This window comes from Salvelinus fontinalis, chromosome 9 (genome assembly GCF_029448725.1).
Source record: "Salvelinus fontinalis isolate EN_2023a chromosome 9, ASM2944872v1, whole genome shotgun sequence".
NCBI lineage: Eukaryota > Metazoa > Chordata > Actinopteri > Salmoniformes > Salmonidae > Salvelinus > Salvelinus fontinalis.
In genome coordinates, this window is record NC_074673.1 from 18,672,154 (window position 1) to 18,699,006 (window position 26,853).

Below are 26,853 nucleotides of genomic sequence, written 5' to 3' on the forward strand. Positions count from 1 at the left end.
TGTTGGAGTGTTTTTAGATAGCTAACTGTAATACGACACACCTACACGGCAACGTATGGGGGCATTACCTGGTCCATGATGTTGCAGCCACTGATGTCCAGAGAGAGGAGAGAGGAACAGCTACTGAGCCACTCCAGACCAGAATTAGACAGGTTATCACAGTAAGACACACTCAGGTGGTTCAGCTTACTGCACCTGTACACACACACACCATGCCAGTCTGTCAGTGTGTACAGTACTTGTGTGTTATATATGCGTGTGTGTGCGTGCATGTCTGTGTGTGCGTGTGTGTGAGTTTTTATATGACCTTACTTTTGAGCCACCCTCATGATAGCTAAGTCGTTGATGCGGCTGCAGTTGCTCAGATTCAGCTCCCTCAGTTTAGAGGCAGAAGGCCCCTCAGTCAGGTACCGCAGCCCCATGTCACTCACCCTACGAACACACACGGGAAGTCAGGTAGCGCAGCCCGATATCATCTAACGTAGAGAGACAGAACACACGCGCACACACACCTGCTGCAGTGTGAGATGTTGAGGTAGACCAGGTTTTTGAGGGTGCCCATAGACTTTAGGCTGGAGTCAGTCATTCTAGGGCAGTCAGCAGCATGGAGTCTCGTAAGGCCTGGAGAGCTACGACACAGAGCCCTCCAACTGATGTCTGACATACGACTGTTACCTACAAAAACACACGGACAACTGTCATAACACGCACCATAACAAACAAAGTGTGTGTGATACAGCCCCTGAACCATTTGTTTTACATGACTAATTACATCCTCAGAAATAAACTGACCATCTCCTTTGGCTGAAGAGCTATAATGATTGGCTAATCACTTAACAGTGACTTGTGCCAGATACAGCACTGTATAAGACCAAGAGTTAGAGGATAGCAAAAGTTTCAGGGTTGACCAACTACATGACCTGCTGGCTGCTACATCATGGTTTGATGTCACAGACCAATCACATGAAATGAGGCCTAGTGCCTCACTCAGTCACCCAATCAGAGCCCCTGTAGACGTCACCATGGCAACGATACTCACCACAATGATTGTTGCCAAGACAAATAAAGAACACTAATAAATAGACATGGAACATGACACGCACACACACTCACCATCAACACTGAACTTGGTGAGGTTGGCCACCTCAGCGATGGCTTTGAAGGCGGAGTCTGAGAGATGGGGCGTGTCCCATAGGGAGATGGCAGACAGAGAGTGACACTTAGAGGCCAGCTCCTATTGGAAGAAACCAGACTAAGTGACAGGCAGAGGTCCATTCACTCATTAATGACAGGTAGCCAATGGAGGTTAAAAATATGGTCTTACTCCCTATTGATAGCAATAATTTTGTCCAGAGCCTAAATTAGTTGTCTGGTAGCTCCATACATACCAGCACACAGCTGTCTGACAGAGTAGGCAGGTCATTGAAGACTATCTGCTGGAGCTGAGGGCAGCCCGCTGCTATGTACCTGAAACCTTCCACTGAGATCTGCTGGGACAAAACACCACACACAGAGTACATTAGAGAGTAGGTGGCTGAGAGAGAGATGGAGAGGGCCAGTGTGTACAGTTTGTAATTTAAAACAAACAAGTTGGCTGCTCTCTGGAGAGCAAGTTGGCTGCTCTCTCTCTCTCGTACAACCACTCAACAAGCTGGAGTTGGACCAATGCTGGCTCTGGTGACTGTTGCAATCTAAAACCAGTGTGTTAGCTGTAGCCACCTCCTTCTCTCTTAGAGTCAGAGAGAGAACCTCTCTCAAATCCCAGTATCAACCTACAGACTTGTAAATGAGAGGAGCACACAAATTGACTTCAGTACAGCCGGGCAACATAGGACCCATACGTGTTGGAAAAGAGAGGAGCACACAAACTGATCTGGATATAGTTGAAGCAGATAGAAGAGGAGACAAACAGATAGGAACTGACCTGAGTGCAGCCAGAGAGGTCAAGGTGGATGAGCTTGTGGCAGCCCTTCCCTGAGGCCAGGTACTGTAAGCCTTTATCAGTGAACCTACGGCAGCATGCTAGACTCAGGAACTGCAGGTTCAGACAGCTCCTGGACAGACAGAGGGGGTTTAAGATCAATATGTGAGCAGTACTGGGCAACAACTGGCTGTGTATTAGCCTCATATCCATACTGGAGCACCTGCAGTCTGTTATCGGCCTGATTTCACTAGTTCAAGTCTTCTCACAATCTTCAGTTTGTGAAGGTGTGGGGGTTGGATAGTGAGGATATGAATGATTATTTAACATCTGGCCAGGTTGCAGCAGTTGAACGACCAAGGTAGGATGTCAGGAAAGGGGTTGAGAGGGTTGGTGAGACGTGAGATAGGCAGAGTTGGCAATTGACTGTGGCATTTGATTGGGAGAATCTTTTCTTTCGAAACCTAAGTTTAGACATTGTTAATCAAGAGAAATCCCACAAGAACAGCAAAGATGAAGGATGGACAAAGAGACAGAGAGGAGGAGAGAAGGGAACTGCCATAGAGAGAGAGAGCGGCCTATGGAATTGCTTTCAGGTGTAACATTCATTGGATACAAAGGAACATGGTCAAGGTCCTGCATGCGCACATGACTCACACACATTTGGTTTCTCTATTTCTCTCTCTGTTCCTCTCAGTATTTCTGTTTCATCGTGCCACATCATCCCACTACATCACTGGGTATTGGGTAATCCTAACTGATTATGACATGAGTAATAGCTATGACCTGGGATTTAAGTGACTATTTTCCATTCAGAAGAGAGAGAAAGAGAGAGGGGGAGAGACCCAAATGGTTTAGATTAGGAGATGAGAGAGAGAAAGACCCAAATGGTTAAGATTAGGAGATGAGAGAGAGAAAGACCCAAATGGTTAAGATTAGGAGATGAGAGAGAGAGAGACCCAAATGGTTAAGATTAGGAGATGAGAGAGAGACCCAAATGGTTTAGATTAGGAGATGAGAGACCCAAATGGTTAAGATTAGGAGATGAGAGAGAGAGAGACCCAAATGGTTTAGATTAGGAGATGAGAGAGAGAGAGACCCAAATGGTTTAGATTAGGAGATGAGAGAGAGAAAGACCCAAATGGTTTAGATTAGGAGATGAGAGACCCAAATGGTTTAGATTAGGAGATGAGAGAGAGAGACCCAAATGGTTAAGATTAGGAGATGAGATGAGAGAGAGACCCAAATGGTTAAGATTAGGAGATGAGAGAGAGAGAGAGAGACCCAAATGGTTAAGATTAGGAGATGAGAGAGAGAGACCCAAATGGTTAAGATTAGGAGATGAGAGAGAGAGACCCAAATGGTTAAGATTAGGAGATGAGAGACCCAAATGGTTTAGATTAGGAGATGAGAGAGAGAGACCCAAATGGTTAAGATTAGGAGATGAGAGAGAGAAAGACCAAAATGGTTTAGATTAGGAGATGAGAGAGAGACCCAAATGGTTTAGATTAGGAGATGAGAGAGAGAGACCCAAATGGTTAAGATTAGGAGATGAAAGAGAGAAAGACCAAAATGGTTTAGATTAGGAGATGAGAGCAAGAGAGCGAGAGAGAGAGAGGGAAAGAGACAGACAGACAGGCACATACAGAGATGGACAGAGTACAGGCTCTGTCTGCTTGGGCCAATGGGTACTTCAGCACAGAGGGAACAATAACAGGCCCTTATAACGGCTTTGCGGACAAGAGGTGGTAAAAGCAGCAACTGACATTAACCCAACAGGTGTTTGGGACATGAAATAATAACTGCAGCCCAAATAAATGCTTCAGAGTTCAAGTAACAGATACATCTCAACATCAACTGTTCAGAGGAGACTGCGTTAATCAGGCCTTCATGGTCGAATTGTTGCAAAGAAACCACAGGACACCAATAATAAGAAGAGACTTGCTTAGGCGAAGAAACACGAGCAATGGACATTATACCGGTCGTGTTCTACCTTGTGTTCTAATGAAATGGGAAACATTTTCCATCACTGGAGTAGCTGTGGTCTATGGGTGTTTACCTGGAGAGCTCTCTGAGAGTCCCGTTGGCCACATATGAGAAGGACAGGTTCAGGTAGAGCAGAGTGGGGCAGCCTTCTAGAATCATACACACCATCTCATCCTGGTGAAGGACAACACAAGGTTACATTTTATTCAAACCATCTCTGTATTTTACATTTATAGTGCCTCTGGTCCAATCACATATCACACATATTATAGCATTATATGACTATATAAGCATGCATAACAGCTCATAGCACATTACAAATGAGCTCTCAGAGTTCTTTATACGTCTCATAGACAGTGTTATCCAATCAAATCTAAAAACAAACAAGACCACTAAACTAACAACAATATATTTTTCATGGTACTCATCTGTGGCCAAAGGCATGTAAAGAAAATCACCAACAGCTGCAACCACCTAGATGAGCCTGGTACCCCTTGACTTATTCCACATTTTGTTGTATTACAGCCTGATTAAATATATATATATTTTTATCTCACCCATACACATGCAATACTCCATAATGCAAAGGGAAAACACGTTTTCAGATTTTTTTTCTCACATTTATTGAAAATGAAATACATAAATATCTAATTTACATACACTACAGTTCAAAAGTTTGGCTTCACTTAGAAATGTCTGTAACGGTCCTGACCTGTTTTATGTTGTTTTTGTATGTGTTTAGGTCAGGGCATGTGTTTTGGGTGGGCAGTCTATGTTATCTGTTTCTATGTTGGTTGTGGTTGCCTGGTATGGCTCTTAATTAGAGGCAGGTGTTTTGCGTTCTCCTCTAATTAAGAGTCATATTTAGGTAGGGTGTTCTCACTGTTTGTTTGTGGGTGATTGTCTTCCGTATCTGTGTTATGTCTTGCACCATACGGGACTGTTCGGTTGTTAGTTTCGATGTAGTCTGTTCCTGTCCGTGAGTTTTACGTTTTAGTTAAGTAAGTTCATGTTCAGGTTTTAACGTCTACGTCGTTTTCTTGTTTTGTAATTTTGAAAGTGTTTTGTTTTTCGTGTTGCCATCGTCGTGTTTAAAAATAAAGATGGCTTATTTCCCGAATGCTGCATTTTGGTCTGATGATCCTTCTCTCCTCTCCTCGTCCGAGGAAGAGGAGAACGACAGCCCTTACAGAATCACCCACCAAACGAGGACCAAGCGGCAAGGGAGTGCTCAACAGAGCAATAAGGACTCCTGGACTTGGGAGGAGATCCTGGACGGTAGAGGACCTTGGGCTCAGCCAGGGGAATATCGCCGTCCCAAGGAGGAGTTGGAAGCAGCGAAGGCTGAGAGGCGCTGGTATGAGGAGGCAGCGCGACGACGCGGTTGGGAGCCCGTGAGTCAGACCCAAAAATGTATTGGGGGGGGGCACACGAGGAGTGTGGCAAAGCCGGGTAGGATACCCGAGCCAACTCCCCGTGCTTACCGTGGAGGTAGAAGGCATCGTACTGGTAAGACACCGTGTTATGCGGTAAAGCGCACGGTGTCCCCAGTACGCGTGCTTAGCCCAGTGCGGGCTATTCCACCTTGCCGCACTGGGAGGGCTAGGTTGGGCATCGAGCCGGATGTCATGAAGCCGGCCCAACGTATCTGGCCTCCAGTACGTCTCCTCGGGCCGGCGTACATGGCACCAGCCTTACAGGTGGTGTCCCCGGTTCGCCTGCATAGCCCAGTGCGGGCTATTCCACCTCGCCGCACTGGCAGGGCTACGGGGACCATTCAACCTGGTAGGGTTGGGGAGGCTCGGTGCTCAAGAGCACGTGTCCTCCTTCACGGTCCGGTAGACCCGGTGCCACCTCCATGTACCAGTCCTCCGGTGGCAGCCCCCCGTACCAGGCTGTCTCTCCGGGTTCTCTCTCCAGCTGTTTCCTCCTCTCCAGCGCAGCCAGTGCCTAGACCACGCACCAGGCTGTCTCTCCTTCTCCTTCCTATAGAGCCGTCCTGCCATGACCAGCCAGAGCCGTCCAGCCATGACCAGCCGGAGCCGTCCAGCCGGGACCTGCCGGAGCCGTCCAGCCGGGACCTGCCGGAGTCCCTCAGCCGGGACCTGCCGGAGTCCCTCAGCCGGGACCTGCCGGAGTCCCTCAGCCGGGACCTGCCGGAGTCCCTCAGCCGGGACCTGCCGGAGTCCCTCAGCCGGGACCTGCCGGAGTATCTCAGCCGGGATCTGCCGGAGTATCTCAGCCGGGATCTGCCCCTTGTCCCGGTGCTGCCCCTTGTCCCGGTGCTGCCCCTTGTCCCGGTGCTGCCCCTTGTCCCGGTGCTGCCCCTTGTCCCGGTGCTGCCCCTTGTCCCGGTGCTGCCCCTTGTCCCGGTGCTGGCCCTTGTCCCGGTGCTGCCCCTTGTCCCGGTGCTGGCCCTTGTCCCGGTGCTGGCCCTTGTCCCGGTGCTGGCCCTTGTCCCGGTGCTGGCCCTTGTCCCGGTGCTGGCCCTTGTCCCGGTGCTGGCCCTTGTCCCGGTGCTGGCCCTTGTCCCGGTGCTGGCCCTTGTCCCGGTGCTGGCCCTTCTCCCGGTGCTGGCCGTTCATTTAGGGGATGTTAGTTTTAGGGTGGTCATTGGGAGGGGTAGACTGAAGCGGGGAGTGACTATGGTGGTGTGGGGACAGCGTCCAGAGCCGGAGCCACCACCGTGGTCAACTGCCCACCCAGACCCTCCCCTGGACTTTGTGCTGGTGCGCCCGGCGTTCGCACCTTGAGGGGGGGGGGGTTCTGTAACGGTCCTGACCTGTTTTATGTTGTTTTTGTATGTGTTTAGGTCAGGGCATGTGTTTTGGGTGGGCAGTCTATGTTATCTGTTTCTATGTTGGTTGTGGTTGCCTGGTATGGCTCTTAATTAGAGGCAGGTGTTTTGCGTTCTCCTCTAATTAAGAGTCATTTTTAGGTAGGGTGTTCTCACTGTTTGTTTGTGGGTGATTGTCTTCCGTATCTGTGTTATGTCTTGCACCATACGGGACTGTTCGGTTGTTCGTTTCGTTTCGATGTAGTCTGTTCCTGTCCGTGAGTTTTACGTTTTAGTTAAGTAAGTTCATGTTCAGGTTTTTTCGTCTACGTCGTTTTCTTGTTTTGTAATTTTGAAAGTGTTTTGTTTTTCGTGTTGCCATCGTCGTGTTTAAAAATAAAGATGGCTTATTTCCCGAATGCTGCATTTTGGTCTGATGATCCTTCTCTCCTCTCCTCGTCCGAGGAAGAGGAGAACGACAGCCCTTACAATGTCCATGTTTTTGAAAGAAAAGCAATTTTTTTGACCATTAAAATAATATAAAATTGATCAGAAATGCAGTGTAAATATTGTTAGAGGTAAATGACTATTTTAGCTGGAAACGGCAGATTTTTTTATGGAATATCTGCATAGCCGTACAGAGGTCCATTATCAGCAACCATCCCTCCTATGTTCCAATGGCACGTTGTGTTAGCTAATTCAAGTTTATAATTTTAAAAGCTCACTGATCATTAGAAAACCCTTTTGCAATTATGTTAGCACAGCTGAAAACTGTTGTTCTAATTAATTCTAAAGAAGCAATAAAACTGCCCTTCTTTAGACTAGTTGAGTATCTGGAGCATAAGCATTTGTGGGTTCGATTACAGGTTCAAAATGGCCAGAAACAAATAACTTTCTCCTGAAACTCGTCAGTCAATTCTTGTTCTGAGAAATGAAGGCTATTCCACGGGAGAAATTGACAAGAAACTGAAAATCTCGTACAATGCTGTGTACTACTCCCTTCACAGAAGAGAGCAAACTGTCTCTAACCAGAATAGAAAGAGGAGTGGGAGGCCCCGGTGCACAATTGAGCAGGAGGACAAGTACATTAGATTGAGAAACAGAAGCCTCACAAGTCCTCAATTGGCAGCTTCATTAAATAGTACCTGCAAAACATCAGACTCAACGTCAACAGGGACGAGGCGGCTATGGGATGCTGGCCTTTTAGGCAGAGTTGCAAAGAAAAAGCCATATCTCAGGCTGGCCAATAAAAATAAAAGATTAAGATGGGCAAAAGAACACAGACACTGGATAGAGGAACCCTGCCTAGAAGGCTAGCATACCGGAGTCGCATCTTCACTATTTTATATTTTAGATTCTCAAAGTAGCCACCTTTTGCCTTGATGACAGCTTTGCATACTCTTGGCATTCTCTCAACCAGCTTCACCTGGAATGCTTTTCCAACAATCTTGAATGAGTTCCCACATATGCTGAACAATTGTTGGTTGCTTTTCCTTCACACTCCGTGGTCCAATTCATCCCAAACCATCTCAATTGGGTTGAGGTCGAGTGATTGTGAAGGCCAGATCATCTGATGCAGCACTCAATCACTCTCCTTAGTCAAATAGCCCTTACACAACCTAGAGGAGTGTTTTGGGTCATTGTACTGTTGAAAAACAAATGATAGTCCCACTAAGAGCAAACCCGATGGGATGGCGTATCGCAGCAGAATGCTGTGGTAGCCATGGTGGTTAAGTGTGCCTTGAATTCTAAATAAATCACTGACAGTGTCACCAGCAAAGCGCCACCACACCATCACACCTCCTCCCCCATGCTTCATGGTGGGAACCCCACATGCGGAGATCATCTGTTCACCTACTCTGCATCTCACAAAGACACAGTGGTTGTAACCAAAAATCTAAGATTTAGACTCATCAGATCAAAGGACAGGTTTCGACCGGTATAATGCCCATTACTCGTGTTTCTTGGCCTAAGCAAGTCTCTTCTTCTTATTGGTGTCCTGTGGTTTCTTTGCAACAATTTGACCATGAAGGCCCGATTAACGCAGTCTCCTCTGAACAGTTGATGTTGAGATGTATCTGTTACTTGAACTCTGTGAAACATTTATTTGGGCTGCAATTTCTGAATCTTGTAACTCTAATGAACTTATGCTCTGCAGCAGAGGTAACTCTGGGTCTTCCTTTCTGTGGCGGTCCTCATGAGAGCCAGTTTCATCATAGCGCTTGATGATTTTTGCGACTGCATTTGAAGAAACTTAAAAAGTTATTGCAATTGTCGTGATTGACTCTACTTCATGTCTTAAAGTAATGATGGACTGTCATTTCTCTTTGCTTATTTGAGCTGTTCTTGCCACAATAAGGACTTGGTATTTTACCAAATTGGGCTATCTTCGGTATACCACCCCTACCTTGTCACAACACAACTGATTGTCTCAAACGTATTAAGAAGGAAATAAATTCCACAAATTAACTTTTAACAAGGCACACCTGTCACGCCCTGACCATAGAGAGCTTTTTATTCTCTATGTTGGTTAGTTCGGGGTGTGACTAGGGTGGGTCATCTAGGTGATTATGTTTCTATGCCTGGTATGGTTCCCAATCAGAGGCAGCTGTTTGTCGTTGTCTCTGATTGGGGATCATATTTAGGCAGCCATTTCCCCTCTGTGCTTTGTGGGATCTTGACTATGTATAGTTACCTGTGAGCACTATAGCAGCTTCACGTTTCGGTTTGCATTCATTGTTTTCTTTGAGTTTCACTTCATAATAAAGAGGATGGAACCATACCACGCTGCATCTTGGTCCACTCATTATAACGATCGTGACAACACCTGTTAACCTGTCTAGCCCCGGGGTTTCGCTAGCGGAACCCCCTCCACATTCCACTGAAAAGGCAGCGCGCGAAATTCCAAAAATATTTTACTTTCACACATTAACAAGTCCAATACAGCAAATGAAAGATAAACATCTTGTGAATCCAGCCAACATGTCCGATTTTTAAAATGTTTTATAGCGAAAACACCACGTATATTTATGTTAGCTCACCACCAAATACAAAAAAGCACAGACATTTCTTTCACAGCACAGGTAGCTTGCACAAACCCCCCAAATAGAATTAGTCACTAACCAAGAAACAACTTCATCAGATGACAGTCTTATAACATGTTATACAATAAATCTATGTTTTGTTCGAAAAATGTGCATATTTCAGGTATAAATCATCGTTTTACATTGCAGCTACAATCACAAATAGCACCGAAGCAGCGAGAACAATTACAGAGACCAACGTGAAATACCTAAATACTCATCATAAAACATTTATGAAAAATACATGGTGTACAGCAAATGAAAGACAAACATCTTGTGAATCCAGCCAATATTTCTGATTTTTTAAGTGTTTTACAGCAAAAACACAATATAGCATTATATTAGCTTACCACAATAGCCAAACACACAACCGCATTCATTCACCGCAAAGGTAGCGATAGCGAAAAAAACAGCAAAAGATATAAATTTATTCACCAACCTTGACAAACTTCATCAGATGACAGTCCTATAACATCATATTACACAATACAGATATGTTTTGTTCGAAAATGTGCATATTTAGCGGTACAAATCGTGGTTTTACAATGTGAATACGTAGCCAAACTGCACAAAATTATCCGGATATATTTCTGACACTCACCTAATCTAATCAAAGAACTCATCATAAACTTAACTAAAAAATACATGTTGTACAGCAAATGAAAGATACACTAGTTCTTAATGCAATCGCCGTGTTAGAATTCTAAAAATAACTTTAGTACGACATACAGCTTACGTTATAGCGAGACAGCGCCTACAATGAGGGCGGAAAATAGTACTAAACATTTTCCACAGAAATACGAAATAACATCATAAATGGTTCCTACTTTTGCTGAGCTTCCATCAGAATCTTGTACAAGGGGTCCTTTGTCCAGAACAATCGTTGTTTGGTTTTAGAATGTCCTTTTCTCCTGTCGAATTAGCAACCAAAGCTAGCCAAGTGGCACAAAGCTGTCCATCTTCACCAAACGCAGAGAACGGAAACCGCCAAAACTCCCGATAAACTTTCAATAATCTGATAAAACTATATTGAAAAAACATACTTTACGATGAGATTATCACATGTATCAAATAAAATCAAAGCCGGAGATATTAGCCGTCTATAACGAAAGCTTTTCAGAACGCAATCCAGGGTTCCTTCCCGCGCCTTGCTGAACAAAGGAAATAGTGGTCACGTCATTCCAAGAGCTCTTGTTCAACCTCAGATCAAGCTAGACACCCCATTCCACCTCTCACTGCCTCTTGACATCTAGTGGAAGGCGTATGAAGTGCATGTATATCCATAGATTTCAAGCAAATGAATAGGAAGGCCCTGGAACAGAGCCTCGATTTCAGATTTTTCAATTCCTGACAGGAAGTTTGCTGCAAAATGAGTTCTGTTTTACTCACAGATATAATTCAAACGGTTTTAGGAACTTGAGAGTGTTTTCTATCCAATAGTAATAATAATATGCATATTGTACGAGCAAGAATTGAGTACGAGGCAGTTTAATTTGGGAACGACTTTTTACAAAGTGAAAACAGCGCCCCCCTATCCCAAAGAAGTTAATTGAAATACATTCCAGGTGACTACCTCATGAAGCTGGTTGAGAGAATGCCAAGAGTGTGCAAAACTGTCATCAAGGCAAAGGGTGGCTACTTTGAAGATATATTTGGATTTGTTTAACACTTTAACACTTTTTTGGTTACTACATGATTCCATATGTGTTATTTCATAGTTTTGATGTCTTCACTATTATTCTACAAATGAGAAAATAGTAAAAATAAAGAAAAATCCTGGAATGAGTAGGTGTGTCCAAACTTTTGACTCGTACTGTACGTGTGCATGTTCTAGCGTGTATGCATATGCATGTCTGTTCCTGTGTGTGTGTGTGTGTGTGTCTCTTCACAGTCCCTGCTGTTCCATAAGGTGTATTTTTTATATATATTTTTTTGCTTGCATTATATTTTTTATATATATTCTACTGCTTGCATCAGTTGTCTGATGTGGAGTAGAATTCCATGTAGTCATGGCTCTATGTAGTACTGTGCGCCTCCCATAGTCTGTTGACTTGGGGATTGTGAAGAGACCTCTGGTGGTATGACTTGTGGGGTATACATGGGTGTCTGAGCTGTGTGCCAGTAGTTTAAAACAGACACCTCGGTGCATTCAGCATGTAAACACTTCTTATAAAAACAAGTAGTGAGGAAGTCAATCTCTCCTCCACTTAGAGCCATGAGAGATTTGCATGCATATTATTAATGTTAGCTCTCCGTGTACATTTAAAGGCCAGCCATGCTGCCCTGTTCTGGGCCAATTTTAATTTTCCGAGGTCTCTCTCTGTGGCACCTGACCACACAACTGAACAGCAGTCCAGGTGAGACAAAACTAGCGCCTGTAGGACCTTCCTTGTTGATAGTGTTGTTAAGAAGGCAGAGCAGCTATTTATTATAGAAGACTTATCCCCATCTTAGCTACTGTTGTATCAACATGTTTTGACCATGACAATTTAAAATCCAAGCAGGTTAGTCACAACTTGCTAAATTTTCAACACTGGAGCTCCCCAGGGGTGCGTGCTCAGTCCCCTCCTGTACTCCCTGTTCACCCACGACTGCATGGCCAGGCACGACTCCAACACCATCATTAAGTTGCAGACGACACAACAGTAGAAAGCCTGATCACCGACAACGACGAGACAGCCTATAGGGAGGAGGTCAGAGACCTGGCCGGGTGGTGCCAGAATAACAACCTATCCCTCAACGTAACCAAGACTAAGGAGATGATTGTGGACTACAGGAAAAGGAGGACCGAGCACGCCCCCATTCTCATCGACGGGGCTGTAGTGGAGCAGGTTGAGAGCTTCAAGTTCCTTGGTGTCCACATCAACAACAAACTAGAATGGTCCAAACATACCAAGACAGTCGTGAAGAGGGCACGACAAAGCGTACGGCCCAGTACATCACTGGGGCTAAGCTGCCTGCCATCCAGGACCTCTACAACAGGCTGCCCTAAAAATTGTCAAAGACCCCAGCCACTCCAGTCATAGACTGTTCTCTCTACTACCGCATGCCAAGCGGTACCGGAGTGCCAAGTCTAGGACAAAAAGGCTTCTCAACAGTTTTTACCCCATAAGACTCCTGAACAGGTAATCAAATGGCTACCCGGATTATTTGCATTATGTGCCCCCCCCCCCCCAACCCCTCTTTTTACACTGCTGCTACTCTCTGTTTATCATATATGTATAGTCACTTTAACTATACATTCATGTACATACTACCTCAATTGGGCCGACCAACCAGTGCTCCCACACATTGGCTAACCGGGCTATCTGTATTGTGTCCCGCCACCCACCACCCGCCAACCCCTCTTTTACGCTACTGCTACTCTCTGTTCATCATATATGCATAGTCACTTTACCCATATCTACATGTACATACTACCTCAATCAGCCTGACTAACCGGTGTCTGTATGTAGCCTCGCTACTTTTATAGCGTCGCTACTGTATATAGCCTGTCTTTTTACTGTTGTTTTATTTCTTTACTTACCTATTGTTCACCTAATACATTTTTTGCACTATTGGTTAGAGCCTGTAAGTAAGCATTTCACTGTAAGGTCTACACCTGTTGTATTCGGCGCATGTGACAAATAAACTTTGATTTGATTTGATTCATAATATTTATTACAATATTTAGTTGAGGTTTAGTGAATGATTTGTCCCTAAGATAATGCTTTTAGTTTTTGAAATATTTAGGACTAACTTATTCCTTGTCACCCACTCTGAAACGAACTGCAGCTCTTTGTTAAGCGTTGCAGTGATTTCACTCCCTGTATTAGCTGACGTGTAAAGTGTTGAGTCATCCGCATACATAGACACACTGGCTTTGCACAAGGCCAGTACCATGTCATTAGTAAAGATTGAAAAAAGTAAGGGGCCTAGACAGCTGCTCTGGACAATTCCTGATTCTACCTGGATTATGTTGGTCCAGGCTTCCATTAAAGAACACCCTCTGTGTTTTATTAGACAGGTAACTCTTTATTCACCATATAGCAGGAGGTGTAAAGCTATAACACATACGTTTTTCCAGCAGCAGACTACGATCAATAATGTCAAAAGCCCCAATGAAGTCTAACAAAACAGCTCCCACAATATTTTTATTATCAATTTCTCTCAGCCAATCATCAGTCATTTGTGTAAGTGCTGTGCTTGTTAAATGTTCTTCCCTGTAAGCGTGCTGAAAGTCTGTTGTCAATTTGTTTATTCTAAAATAGTATTATCTGGTCAAACACAATTTTTTCCTGAAGTTTACTAAGGGTTGGTAACAGGCTGATTGGTCGGCTATTTGAGCCAGTAAAGGGGCCTTTTATTATTATTGGGTAACGGAATTGCTTGAGCTTCCCCCCAAGCCCGAGGGCACTCACTTTCTAGTAGGCTCTGATTGAAGATATGGCAAATAGGAGTGGCAATATCGTCCGCTATTATCCTCAGTAATTTTCCATCCAAGTTGTCATTGGAATCAATACAAAACTTATTGTATGACCTCTTATACACTATATTAGGCCCTGTCTTTGGAACTTTGGTTTTCCTAGATGTGGCTAATATTTTGTTATATCTGATAATAATTGTATCATTTGTTTATCAAGGGAAGCCAAATGCTTGCTGGCATCAATCAATCAAACGCTACGGCCGCAATATGTCATACTCTTTTAGCCCAGACAGCATCAGACACATGGGCTACACATACTGAGAGAGAGAGGCGCTGTTTACCTCGCTCAGATGATTTCTTCTGTGAGATTCAGCCACTTGCGAATTGATGGAAAATTATGAAAACACAGAAAGATAAGTGATTATATAATTGGTCAAATATTTGGGGAAGCCTGGCTTCCCTTGGGACCCATGAATACACACCACTGCCATAACAAAGGGGTTGAATACTTATTAACTCAAGACATTTCAGCTTTATATTTTGTATTAATTTGTAAAAATTTCTTAAAACATAATTTACACTTTGAAATTATGGGGCATTGTGTGTAGGCCAGTGACACAACATCTCAATTTAATACATTTTAAATTCAGGCTGTAACACAACAAAATGTGGAAAAGGTCAATAGGTGTGAATACTTTCTGAAGTGAAGGCACTGTATGCTGACAAAATGTTTAATGTAGAAAATGTTCATATTATCCATAGGCATTTTATGTTATTTAAAGAATGTTGTGTAATCAGTAGAGATGAATCGTAACTGTAAATCACAATATACGAGAAGCAACTCCACCCTCCACCCGAGCCCTGATTTCAAAATCTGACTTCAACTCTCTCTTTATGAGTGGTGATGAGCTTCAGAACAGTGCCATTCCATCACTGCTATGGAGAGAATTCATGAAAAGCATATCAACTAAAGATGAGGGAGATTTGCTGAATTGTTTTCCTTCTGTTCTACAGTTGGGTTTTATTTCACTTCTGCAAGATAAGATAAGAGGGTAGTTTGTACCCGTGAGTAGACCTGGATATTACTCACTTTAATGTTGAAACACTCTGACAGGTTCAGCTCCTGTAGGTTTCTGCATTCACCTGGGAAAGAGAGGGATACAAAGAGAGAGACAGAGAAAAGTATCAGCAGAAACATTAGGATGTTTCCAGATGTGTGTTGTTTATTTTAAATCATATACTCGAGTGCAAATGCAGATAAACACGCACCGACAAACAAATCGCAGATTGTGAGGAATATTTAAGGACGTTTATATGAAAAGCATCTTTGAACTTGGTTCAAAGTCAACAAGCCCATAAATGATAGAGTACAACACTGCATTTCAAATCAAATCAAACTTTATTTGTCACGTGCCGAATACAGCAAGTGTAGACCTTACCGTGAAATGCTTACTTACAAGCCCTTAACCAACAGTGCAGTTCAAGAAGAGTTAAGAAAATATTTACTAAATAAACTAAAGTAATAAATAATAAGGAGTAACACAATAAAATAACAATAATGAGGCTATATACAGGGGGTACCGGTACCGAGTCAGTGTGCGGGTGTACAGGTTAGAGGTAATTTGTACATGTAGGTAGGGGTCAATGTAGGAGGGAGGGGTCAATGTAGTAGTCCGGTGGCCGTTTGATTAATTGTTCAGCAGTCTTATGGCTTGGGGGTAGAAGCTGTTAAGTTCTTATGGCTGCAGGGGTAGTATTGAGTAGCTTGGATGAAAGGTGCACAGAGGTGCCCATAGTAAACTGCCTGCTCCTCAGTCCCAGTTGCTAATATATGCATATTATTATTCATATTGGATAGAAAACACTCTGAAGTTTCTAAAACTGTTTGAATTATGTCTGAGTATAACAGAACTCATATGGCAGGCAAAAACCTGAGAAGTTCCACTTCCTGTTTGAATTTTTTCTGAGGTGGCAGATTTTCAAACAAGCTCTCATTGAAATTACAGCGAGATATTGATGAGTTTCCTACGGCTTCCACTAGATGTCAACAGTCAATAGAACTTTGTCTGATGACTCTAATGTGAAGGGGGGCCGAAGGAGACAGGAATGAGTAATCACTGCCACGAGCTGACCATGCTTTCACATGCGCGTTCACATGAGGAGGACCTCCGTTCCACCGCTTATCTGAAGTCAATCTAATTCTCCGGTTGGAACGTTATTCAAGATGTATGTTAACAACATTCTAAAGATTGATTCAGTACATCGTTTGACATGTTTCTACTGACTGTTACGGAACCTTTGGACATTTCGTCACGTTATAGTGGACGCGCTTTGTGACTTTGGAATTGTTTACCAAAAGCGCTAACCAAAGTAGCTAATTGGACATAAATAACAGACATTATCGAACAAATCAAGCATTTATTGTGGACCTGGGATTCCTAGGACTGCATTCTGATGAAGTTCATCAAAGGTAAGGAAACATTTATCATGTATTTTCTGGTTTCTGTTGACCCCAACATGGCGGCTTATTTGGCTATTGTTCTGAGCTCCGTCTCAGATTATTGCATGATTTGCTTTTTCTGTAAAGTTATTTTAAAATCTGACGCAGCGGTTGCATTAAGGAGAGGTATATCTATAATTCCATGTGTATAACTTGTATTATCATCTACATTTATGATGAGTATTTCTGTTGAAACGATGTGGCTATGCAAAATCACTTGATGTTTTTGGAACTAGTGAATGTAACGCGCCAATGTAAACTCAGATTTTTTGTTATAAATATGAACTTTATCAAACAAAACATGCATGTATTGTGTAACATAAAGTCCCATGAGTGTCATCTGATGAAGATAATCAAAGGTTAGTGATTCATTTTATCTCTATTTCTGCTTTTTTTTTAAGCTATCTTTTGCTGGAAAATGGCTGTGCTTATTGTGGTTTGGTGGTGACCTAACAATCATTTGTAGTGCTTTCGCTGAAAAGAATATTTGAAATCGGACACTTTGGTAAGATTAAAAACAAGATTACCTTTAAAATGATATAAAACACATGTATGTTTGAGGAATTTTAATTATGAGATTTCTGTTGTTTGAATTTGGCGCCCTGCACTTTCAATGGCTGTTGTCATAGCGATCCCGGTAGCGGGATGCAGCCATAAAAGGAGCCTTTTGGTCCTAGACTTGACTACTTGGCTTGCGAGGGGTCTGTGGTATACGTAAGTCACCAGGTCAATGTGAGAGTTATTTATTAGTTATTTATCTCCCACACACATTGACTTCATGCTGCCAACTGAATTTACTGTCACACACTGTAACCTAAATAAGCTAAATGCAGGAATGTAAATCAAACAATATTCCAGATATTGCAATTTAATAATTGTGATGCTTCAAAGTAACTCTCCAGTGGTTCTAGATTTCTATGAAATAGGACCTATAATTAATTATAATATGAGTGAAATAGTTTCCTTCCAGAAAATAGTAATTAACTATGTTAAAATGCAGCTTTCTGTGTTGGAATGGTGTAGGTGTATCCCAACTAAACATGTGTCCTTCTAAACATGTGTTTGTGACAAATAAAATTTGATTTGAACAACAGAATGGTGTGGGCGTGTACCAGTCATTAAAAATATTCATGCAAGTAGACCGCTGATTGGCCAGCTCATTCTCCTCAGGAGGATGACGTCATCCTCTATAAGGAAATAGGAAGCATTTTTATGTTTTTTTCTCAAATGTATGCTTTGGCCACAAATATGAGTATAGAATGAGTCAACAACATTATTTGTGTATAAGTTAACAGAATATGAACTTTTAAAAGTGAGATTTTCACTGGACAGTTACTTTGATGTCGTCATTTGTTAAGATTCTGTCCACTTTCTCTCTTTCCCAGTCACTCGCTCTCTCCCTACTCCATCTTTCCCCCTCTCTCCTGCCCTCTCTCCCTCTCAGCAGGGAAAGCAGCTGAATCCCATCATATCAGACACTGTCAACCTGCAACCCTCCGCTGTCCTTCATATGAAGTATAGTGCACTAATTTCTACCAATACCAACTGACGTCATATGGGACACATTTGTTGAACCCTGTGACATGTTCCAGTCCCACCCACCTACCGTGGTTCCCCAGATTATGGTTGCTGGGCACCTGCAGGGTGCGAACCAGACTGTCGAGTGTGCAGCGGCAAGTCCAGGGGTTGTCATGGAGACGCAGGTAGCGCAGGGCTGGCATGGGGATGAGCACCTCCTCGCTGAGCGTGCCCAGACGGTTGTGCTGCAGCAGGAGGGTGGCGAGGCGGGTCAGGCCCAGGAACACACCCTCCTCCAACACTGAGATTCGGTTCTGCTGCAGGTCCAGAGACTTATCAAGCCCTTGAAGCCAGAGAAGGCCCCGTCGTGGAGGGCACGGATACGGTTACGGGTGCTCCTCAATTAAAATTCCAGGTCGCACAGCAAATTATTTAGCCGCATATGTGAGTAAAATGGTTGCACTGTGTAGTCTGATCTTTACCTAACAATCTACACTACCAGTGAAAAGTTTTAGAACTGTCACGCCCTGACCATAGAGAGCTGTTTATTCTCGATGGTGGTTGGGGTGTGACAATGACTAGGGTGGGTTATCTAGGTGTTTAATCATCTATGTTGGCCTGGTATGGTTCCCAATCAGAAGCAGCTGTTTATCGTTGTCTCTGATTGGGGATCATATTTAGGCAGCCATTCCCCTTTGTGCTTTGTGGGATCTTGTTTTTGAGTAGCTGCCTGTGAGCAGCACAGAACGTCACGTTTCGTTTGTTTGTTTGTTTGTTTTGTTTGGTGAGTTTTGATTTATTAAAATATGTGGAACTCTACGCGCGCTGCGCCTTGGTCCATTCATTATGACGAACGTGACAAGAACACCTACTCACTCAAGGGTTTTTCTTTATTTGTACTATTTTCTACATCGTAGAATGATAGTGAAGACATGAAAACTATGAAATGTACACATGGAATAATGTAGTAACCAAATTTTAAACAAATCAAAATATATTGGAGATTCTTCTTCTTCAAGTTTGCCTTGATGACAGCTTTGCACACTCTTGGCATTCACTCAACCAGCTTCACCTGGAATGCTTTTCCAACAGTCTTGAAGGAGTTCCCACATATGCTGAGCACTTCTTGGCTGCTTTTCCTTCACTCTGCGATCCGACTCATCCCAAACCATCTCAATTGGGTTGAGGTTGGGGGATTGTGGAGGCCAGGTCATCTGATGCAGCACTACATCACTCTCCTTCTTGGTAAAATAGCCCTAACACAGCCTGGAGGTGTGTTGGGTCATTGTCCTGTTGAAAAACAAATGATAGCCAAAACCAGATGAGATGGCGTATCGCTGGAGAATGCTGTGGTAGCCATGCTGGTTAAGTGTGCCTTGAGTTCTATATAAATCAGACAGTATCACCAGCAAAGCACTCCCACACCATAACACCTCCATGTTTTACGGTGGGAAATACACATGCGGAGATCATCTGTTCACCCACATCGCATCTCACAAAGACATGGCAGTTAGAACCAAAAATCTAAAATTTGGACTCCAGACCAAAGGACAAATTTCCACCGGTCTAATGTCCATTGCTCGTGTTTCTTGGCCCGAGCAAGTCTCTTCTTACTGGTGTCCTTTAGTAGTGGTTTCTTTGCAGCAATTCGACCATGAAGGCCTGATTCACAGTCTGGTGAACATCAACAGTTGATGTTGAGATGTGTCTGTTACTTGAACTCCAAAGCATTTATTTGGGCTGCAATTTCTGAGGCTGGTAACTAATGAAGTTATCCTCTGCAGTTATCCTCTGGGTCTTCCTTTCCTGTGGCAGTCCTCATGAGAGCCAGTTTCATCATAGCGCTTGATGGGTTTTGCATTCAAGGTTCTGGAAGTTTTCCGGATTGACTGACCTTCATGTCTTAAAGTAATGCTGGACTGTTGCTTATCTTTGCTTATTTAAGCTATTCTTGCCATAATATGGACTTGGTCTTTTACCAAATAGGGCTATCCTATCATGACACAAGGCGAGACCCAGATGCAGACACAGGAAGTAGATGGTTGGAGTCGTACAATGTTTAATAATCCAAAAGGAGTAGGTAAGAGAATGGTCGTGGACAGGCAAAAGGTCAAAACCAGATCAGAGTCCAGGAGGTGCAGAGTAGCAGACAGGCTCGTGGTCAAGGCAGGCAGAATGGTCAGGCAGGTAGGTACAGAGTCCAGAACAGGCAAGGGTCAAAACTGGGAGGACTAGAAAAAAGAGAATAGCAAAGGCAGGAGTACAGGGAAAAACGCTGGTTGACTTGGAACATACAAGACGAACTGGCACAGAGAGACAGGGATAAATACACTGGCACAGAGAGACAGGAAACACAGGGATAAATACACTGGGGAAAACAAGCGATGCCTGGATGGGGTGGAGACAATAACAAGGACAGGTGAAATTGATCAGGGTGTGACATATCCTCTGTATACCACCCCTACCATGTCACAACACAACTGATTGTCTTAAACACATTAAGGAGGAAAGAAATTCCACAAATTAACTTTTAACACGGCACACCTGTTAATTTAAATGCATTCCATTCCACACCTTATTAAGCTGGTTGAGAGAATGCCAAGAGTGTGCAAAGCTGTCATCAAGGCAAAGGGTGGCTACTTTGAATAATCTCAATTATAAAATATATTTTGATTTGTTTAACACATTCTATTTGTGTTATTTCCTAGTTTTGATGTCTTCACTATTATTCTACAATGTAGAAAATAATAAAAAATAAAAACCCTGGTATGAGTAGGTGTGTCCAACCTTTTGAATGGTACTGTTAATTATCCTTGGTACAACCTTCTTAAAACTATTTCATATTGCTTAGTAGAACCCCCTCCCACCCCTCCCCCGGCTTAGACAGGGCTTAGACTGTGGAGGGTTATTAAAGGTTTATGTCTCTGAGCATGTTTTTGTCCAGCCTCATGTTTGTGTTTCTCTGAAAATTCCCTTCAGATATGGATTACCATAATTACATCAATTTACTTAGTCGGCAAGCAGGTTAGAACGAAAACACGAGTAAGTGTGTGTACATGTGAGTTTGTGTGACAGATGTGTTTTTTTTTTATCTCATAAAAAATTATTATTTACATAAATTATAAGAATAAAATTATTATTTACAAAATTATTATTTACAATAACAACCTACCCCGGCCAAACCTGGATGACGCTGGGCCAATTGTGCGCTGCCTTATGGGACCAGATGTGATACAGCCTGGATTAGAACCTGGGACTGTAGTGACGCCTCTTGCACTGAGATGCAGTGCCTTAGACCGCTGCACCACTCGACAGAGCTATCAACTCTCTTCCCCCACTCTCACTCTGTATACACTCAGTGGCCAGTTTATTAGATACACCCCCCGTTCACGAAAATGGTGTGCTACTGCAGACAGTGAGTCACATGGCCATGGCTTGCTATATAAAGCAGGCAGACAGGCATCAAGGCATTCAGGTAGTTTCAATTGAATGTTAGAGTAGGCAAAATGAGTGACCTAAGTAACTTTGAGCTTGGTATGATCGTTGGTGCCAGGCACGCCGGTTCCAATATCTCAGAAACAACTAGCCCCCTGGGCTTTTTCACCCACGACAGTGTCTAGGGTTTAATGAGAATGGTGAGACAAACAAAAATATTCAGTCAGCGGCAGGTCTGTGGGCGAAAACAGCTTGTTGATGAGAGGTTGAAGGAGAATGGCAAGATTCGTGCAAACTAACAGGCGGGCCACAAACAGGCAAATACCGGTGCAGTACAACAGTGGTGTGCAGAACGGCATCTCGGGAACCCACAACTCGTCAGTCCTTGTCACGGATGGACTATTGCAGCAGACAACCACACCGGGTTCCACTCCTATCAGCGAAAAACAAGAAGAAGCGGTCACCAACACTGGACAATTAAGGAGTGGAAAAACATTGCCTAGTCCGACGAATCCTTGTTCCTATTGCATCATGCTGATGATAAAGTCAGGATTTGGCGTAGGCAGCAGTAGTCCATGGTCCCATTCTGCCTGGTGTCAACAGTACAGGCTGGTGGCGGTGGTGTAATGGTGTGGGGAATGTTTCCTGGTACACGTTAGGTCCCTTGATACCAACTGACAAATGTTTCCATGCCCAGAAGAATTCAGGCTGTTCTGGAGGCAAAGCCGGGTCCAACCCGGTACTAGATGGGTGTACCTAATAAATCAGACGCATTAACAGAATACAGTCCCTCTGAAACAATAACAAAACAATAGCTTAATTTAATTTGGTGATAAACTGAACCAGTACAAGTTTTAACTCAGGACTGAGCCATTGTCAGAGACTGACTATCACCCATAAACTCTCTCTGTTATCCCCCCCCCCCCCCCCCCCCCTCTCTGTCTTTAGATCTGACTGAGGTTCCTGCAGACATCCCAGGGGGCATGGTTCACATGGACCTGTCCCAAAATTCACTGAGGTCACTCAATCTCAGACACAACAACCTAAAAGACATAGACACAGGTGTGTGTGTCTGCGTGTGTTTGAGTGAGTGAGAGAGAGAGAGTGAGAGAGATGGCGAGAGAGAGAGACAGAGACAAAGCCTGATTATCAACCTCTAATGTGTGAGCGTCAGAGAGGCCACATCTCAAGGCCCTGAGGGGTAGAATATTCCAAATCCATAGATCAATGACAACCATATGTTTACTATTCACTGTGATAGCCATGAGAAACATATGAACATGAACAGTTGTGTATTCCATCAGCTGATGAATAACATATGTGAGGTTTGAAGCATTCACATTGCCAGATAACTAATTCTGTTTTGAATTGATTGTATAATGCTCATCCACAGGACAGTTTGGAAGTACTTAAAAAGGGAAGAAATTATTAATTTGACCTTACTATTGATGATAATAATGATTTCCTCTCCCTCTCTCTCAGCCTCCCTGTCTGGCCTCCTCCACCTCCGTGAGTTTGACCAGTCCAACAACATCCTGCACTTCTTCAACTATGGCATTCTAGAAGACCTCTATTTCCTGTCCCTGCTAAGGCTGGGGGGAAACCCCTGGGTCTGTAACTACAGGTGGGTAGTACTACTATTAACATTAGCTAAAAACTAACGTATTATGAGTACAATGCATTTGACCATCGATCATTCAATGTGTCAATGTTTCAAAATCCCCTGTCCCCCGTAAATAAACCATGAAATAAATAAATCAACATTCCAGCATCCACTACCTGGTGTACTAGCTACGTCTACACCCAGGGGTGACCCGCTATGGCCTGCTGTGCCAACCCCCTCCCAAGCTCGGAGGAAAGAGTGTGGAGGACTACGTCCACTTCTACAACAGAGCCTGCGGCCAGATAGAACACAATCAGACATAATATGGCCAGAAAGATTACGGCCAGACATATCCGGAGTTGTGGAACACAGCTATGGTGTTGCAGGGGGAGCTAGAGGAGGAGGAGGTGGAGCCGGGCACATCTGAAAGGACTGCCGAAATACTGGTTCACTAGATTGAATTAAACAACCACCGAAGGATGGAATGACTGACATCGTAAACATCTTTAAAGAGCGACTGCATTTAAAAAGCAATGAATCCCTTTGAAAACGGCATTGATACGAATGAATCAGAAACAGTTATTCTAGTGTCAAACTTGACTACAAAGTGTAAATAGGAAAATTTTGGTCAAAGTCTCGTTCGAAAACAGACTTTGTTTTTGAAAACGAAAAATGGAAAATCCATGCGTTACAACAGGTAAATGAAGTTTGCGTTTTGATTTGACAATGTCCATTTGTCCACTAACATGGGGTGAACAACTGTGGTGATTGCTCTCTATCCAATATAATAGACAGACCTGCTCAGCAGCGCCGACTGTTTACTTAAGACAACACGTCCTGCATTGTTTTACTTGAGAAATACTGCACCAAACACCTTAGTTACAGTTGAAGTCGGAAGTTTACATACACCTTAGCCAAATACATTTAAACTCAGTTTTTCACAATTCCTGACATTTAATCCTAGTAAAAAGTCCCTGTCTTAAATCAGTTAGGATCACCACTTTATTTTAACAATGTGAAATGTCAGAATAATAGTAGAGAATTATTTATTTCAGCTTTTATTTCTTTCATCACATTCCCAGTGGGTCAGAAGTTTACATACACTCAATTAGTATTTGGTAGCATTGCCTTTAAATTGTTTAACTTGGGTCAAACGTTTTGGGTAGCCTTCCACAAGCTTCCCACAATAAGTTGGGTGAATTTTGGCCCATTCCTCCTGACAGAGCTGGTGTAACTGAATCAGGTTTGTAGTAGTCCTTGCTCACACACGCTTTCCCAGTTCTGCCCACCCATTTTCTATGGGATTGAGGTCAGGGCTTTGTGATGGCCACTCCAATACCTTGACTTTGTTGTCCTTAAGACATTTTGCCACAACTTTGGAAGTATGCAGCAGCCATACTGCAGGGGGAGCATAACCTCAGGAGGCTGAAGAAATTCGGCTTGTCACCAAAAGCACTCACAAACTTCTACAGATGCACAATCGAGAGCATCCTGTCGGGCTGTATCACCGCCTGGTACGGCAACTGCTCCGCCCACAACCGTAAGGCTCTCCAGAGGGTAGTGAGGTCTGCAGAACGCATCACCGGGGGCAAACTACCTGCCCTCCAGGACACCTACACCACCCGATGTCACAGGAAGGCCATAAAGATCATCAAGGACAACAACCACCCAAGCCACTGCCTGTTCACCCCGCTATCATCCAGAAGGCGAGGTCAGTACAGGTGCATCAAAGCAGGGACCGAGAGACTGAAAAACAGCTTCTATCTCAAGGCCATCAGACTGTTAAACAGCCACCACTAACATTTAACGGCCGCTGCCAACATACTGACTCAACTCCAGCCACTTTAAAAATGGGAATTGATGGAAATTATGTAAAAATGTCCCACTAGCCACTTTAAACAATGCCACCTAATATAATGTTTACATACCCTACATTACCCATCTCATATGTATATGTATATACTGTACTCTATATCATCTACTGCATCTTGCCATCTTTATGTAATACATGTACCACTAGCCACTTTAAACTATGCCACTTTATGTTTACATACCCTACAGTACTCATCTCATATGTATATACCGTACTCTATACCATCTACTGCATCTTGCCTATGCCGTTCTGTACCATCACTCATTCATATATCTTTATGTACATATTCTTTATCCCTTTACACTTGCGTGTATAAGGTAGTAGTTGTGGAATTGTTAGGTTAGATTACTTGTTGTTATTACTGCATTGTCGGAACTAGAAGCACAAGCATTTCGCTACACTCGCATTAACATCTGCTAACCATGTGTATGTGACTAATAAAATTTGATTTGATTTGATTTGATGCTTTGGGTCATTGTCCATTTGGAAGACCCATTTGCGACAAAGCTTTAACTTCCTGACTGATGTCTTGAGATGTTGCTTCAATATCCACATAGTTTTCCTGCCTCATGATGCCATCTATTTTGTGAAGTGCACCAGTCCCTCCTGCAGCAAAGCACCCCCGGCTTGCAAGCCTCCCCCTTTTCCTCCAAACATAACGATAGTCATTATGGCCAAACAGTTCTATTTTTGTTTCATCAGACCAGAGGACATTTCTCCAAAAAGTACGATCTTTGTCACCATGTGCAGTTGCAAACTGTAGTATGGCTTTTTTATGGCGGTTTTGGAGCAGTGGCTTCTTCCTTGCTGAGCGGCCTTTCAGGTTATGTCGATATAGGACTAGTTTTACTGTGGATATAGATACTTTTGTTCCTGATTCCTCCAGCATCTTCACAAGGTCCTTTGCTGTTGTTCTGGGACTGATTTGCACTTTTCGCTCCAAAGTACGTTCATCTCCAGGAGACAGAATGCATCTCCTTCCTAAGCGGTATGACGGCTACGTGGTCCCATGGTGTTGAACGTGGTACCTTCAGGCATTTGGAAATTGTCTGATGAACCAGACTTGTGGAGGTCTACAATTTATTTTCTGAGTGATTTCTTTTGATTTTCCCATGATGTCAAGCAAAGAGACACTGAGTTTGAAAGTAGGCCTTGAAATACATCCACAGGTACACCTCCAATTGACTCAAACGATGTAAATTAGCCTAAATTAGAAGCTTCTAAAGCCATGACATAATTTTCTTGAATTTTCCAAGCTGTTTAAAGGCACAGCTGTTTAAAGGCACAGTCAACTTAGTGTATGTAAACTTCTGACCCACTGGAATTGTGATACAGTGAATTAATTATAAGTGAAATAATCTGTCTGTAAACAATGGTTGGAAAAATTACTTGTGTCATGCACAAAGTAGATGTCCTAACCAACTTGCCAAAACTATTGTTTGTTAACAAGAAATTTGTGGAGGGGTTGAAAAAAAAAAAGGTTTAATGACTCCAATCTAAGCGTATGTAAACTTCTGACTTCAACTGTAGATCTAAAATTGCGCTACTAAAACATCCTCAGCAAAAACATCAAAATTATTTACAGATTTTTGAGAGTTATCTTACGTTCATTCTGGGGATTTTGAAGAAGTGAAATAGGGTTGGGGGAATAACATAATTAACCAAACACGGAATCGGGCTGGAAACACCTCCAAGACTGAAATCTTGTTTTTCTAATGAGCAACAGAAAAACACATGTGCCAATCAGTGTGTT

The 26,853-nt window shown here is 43.2% G+C and overlaps 1 protein-coding gene across 2 annotated transcripts in view; it reads right to left on the reverse strand.

The window, feature by feature from the left end:
- Nucleotides 1-26,853, reverse strand: part of fbxl13 (F-box and leucine-rich repeat protein 13) — a 54,365-nt gene that overhangs the window by 3,284 nt on the left and 24,228 nt on the right. For both annotated transcript variants that reach the window (XM_055933631.1, XM_055933630.1), the window contains exons 10-17: nt 15,262-15,314; nt 3,981-4,081; nt 1,925-2,054; nt 1,389-1,487; nt 1,114-1,234; nt 513-675; nt 313-432; nt 69-195 (exon numbers count right to left, since the gene is read on the reverse strand). In XM_055933631.1, the coding sequence (XP_055789606.1) occupies nt 69-195; nt 313-432; nt 513-675; nt 1,114-1,234; nt 1,389-1,487; nt 1,925-2,054; nt 3,981-4,081; nt 15,262-15,314 (914 nt within the window). The remainder of the gene's footprint in view (nt 1-68; nt 196-312; nt 433-512; nt 676-1,113; nt 1,235-1,388; nt 1,488-1,924; nt 2,055-3,980; nt 4,082-15,261; nt 15,315-26,853) is intronic.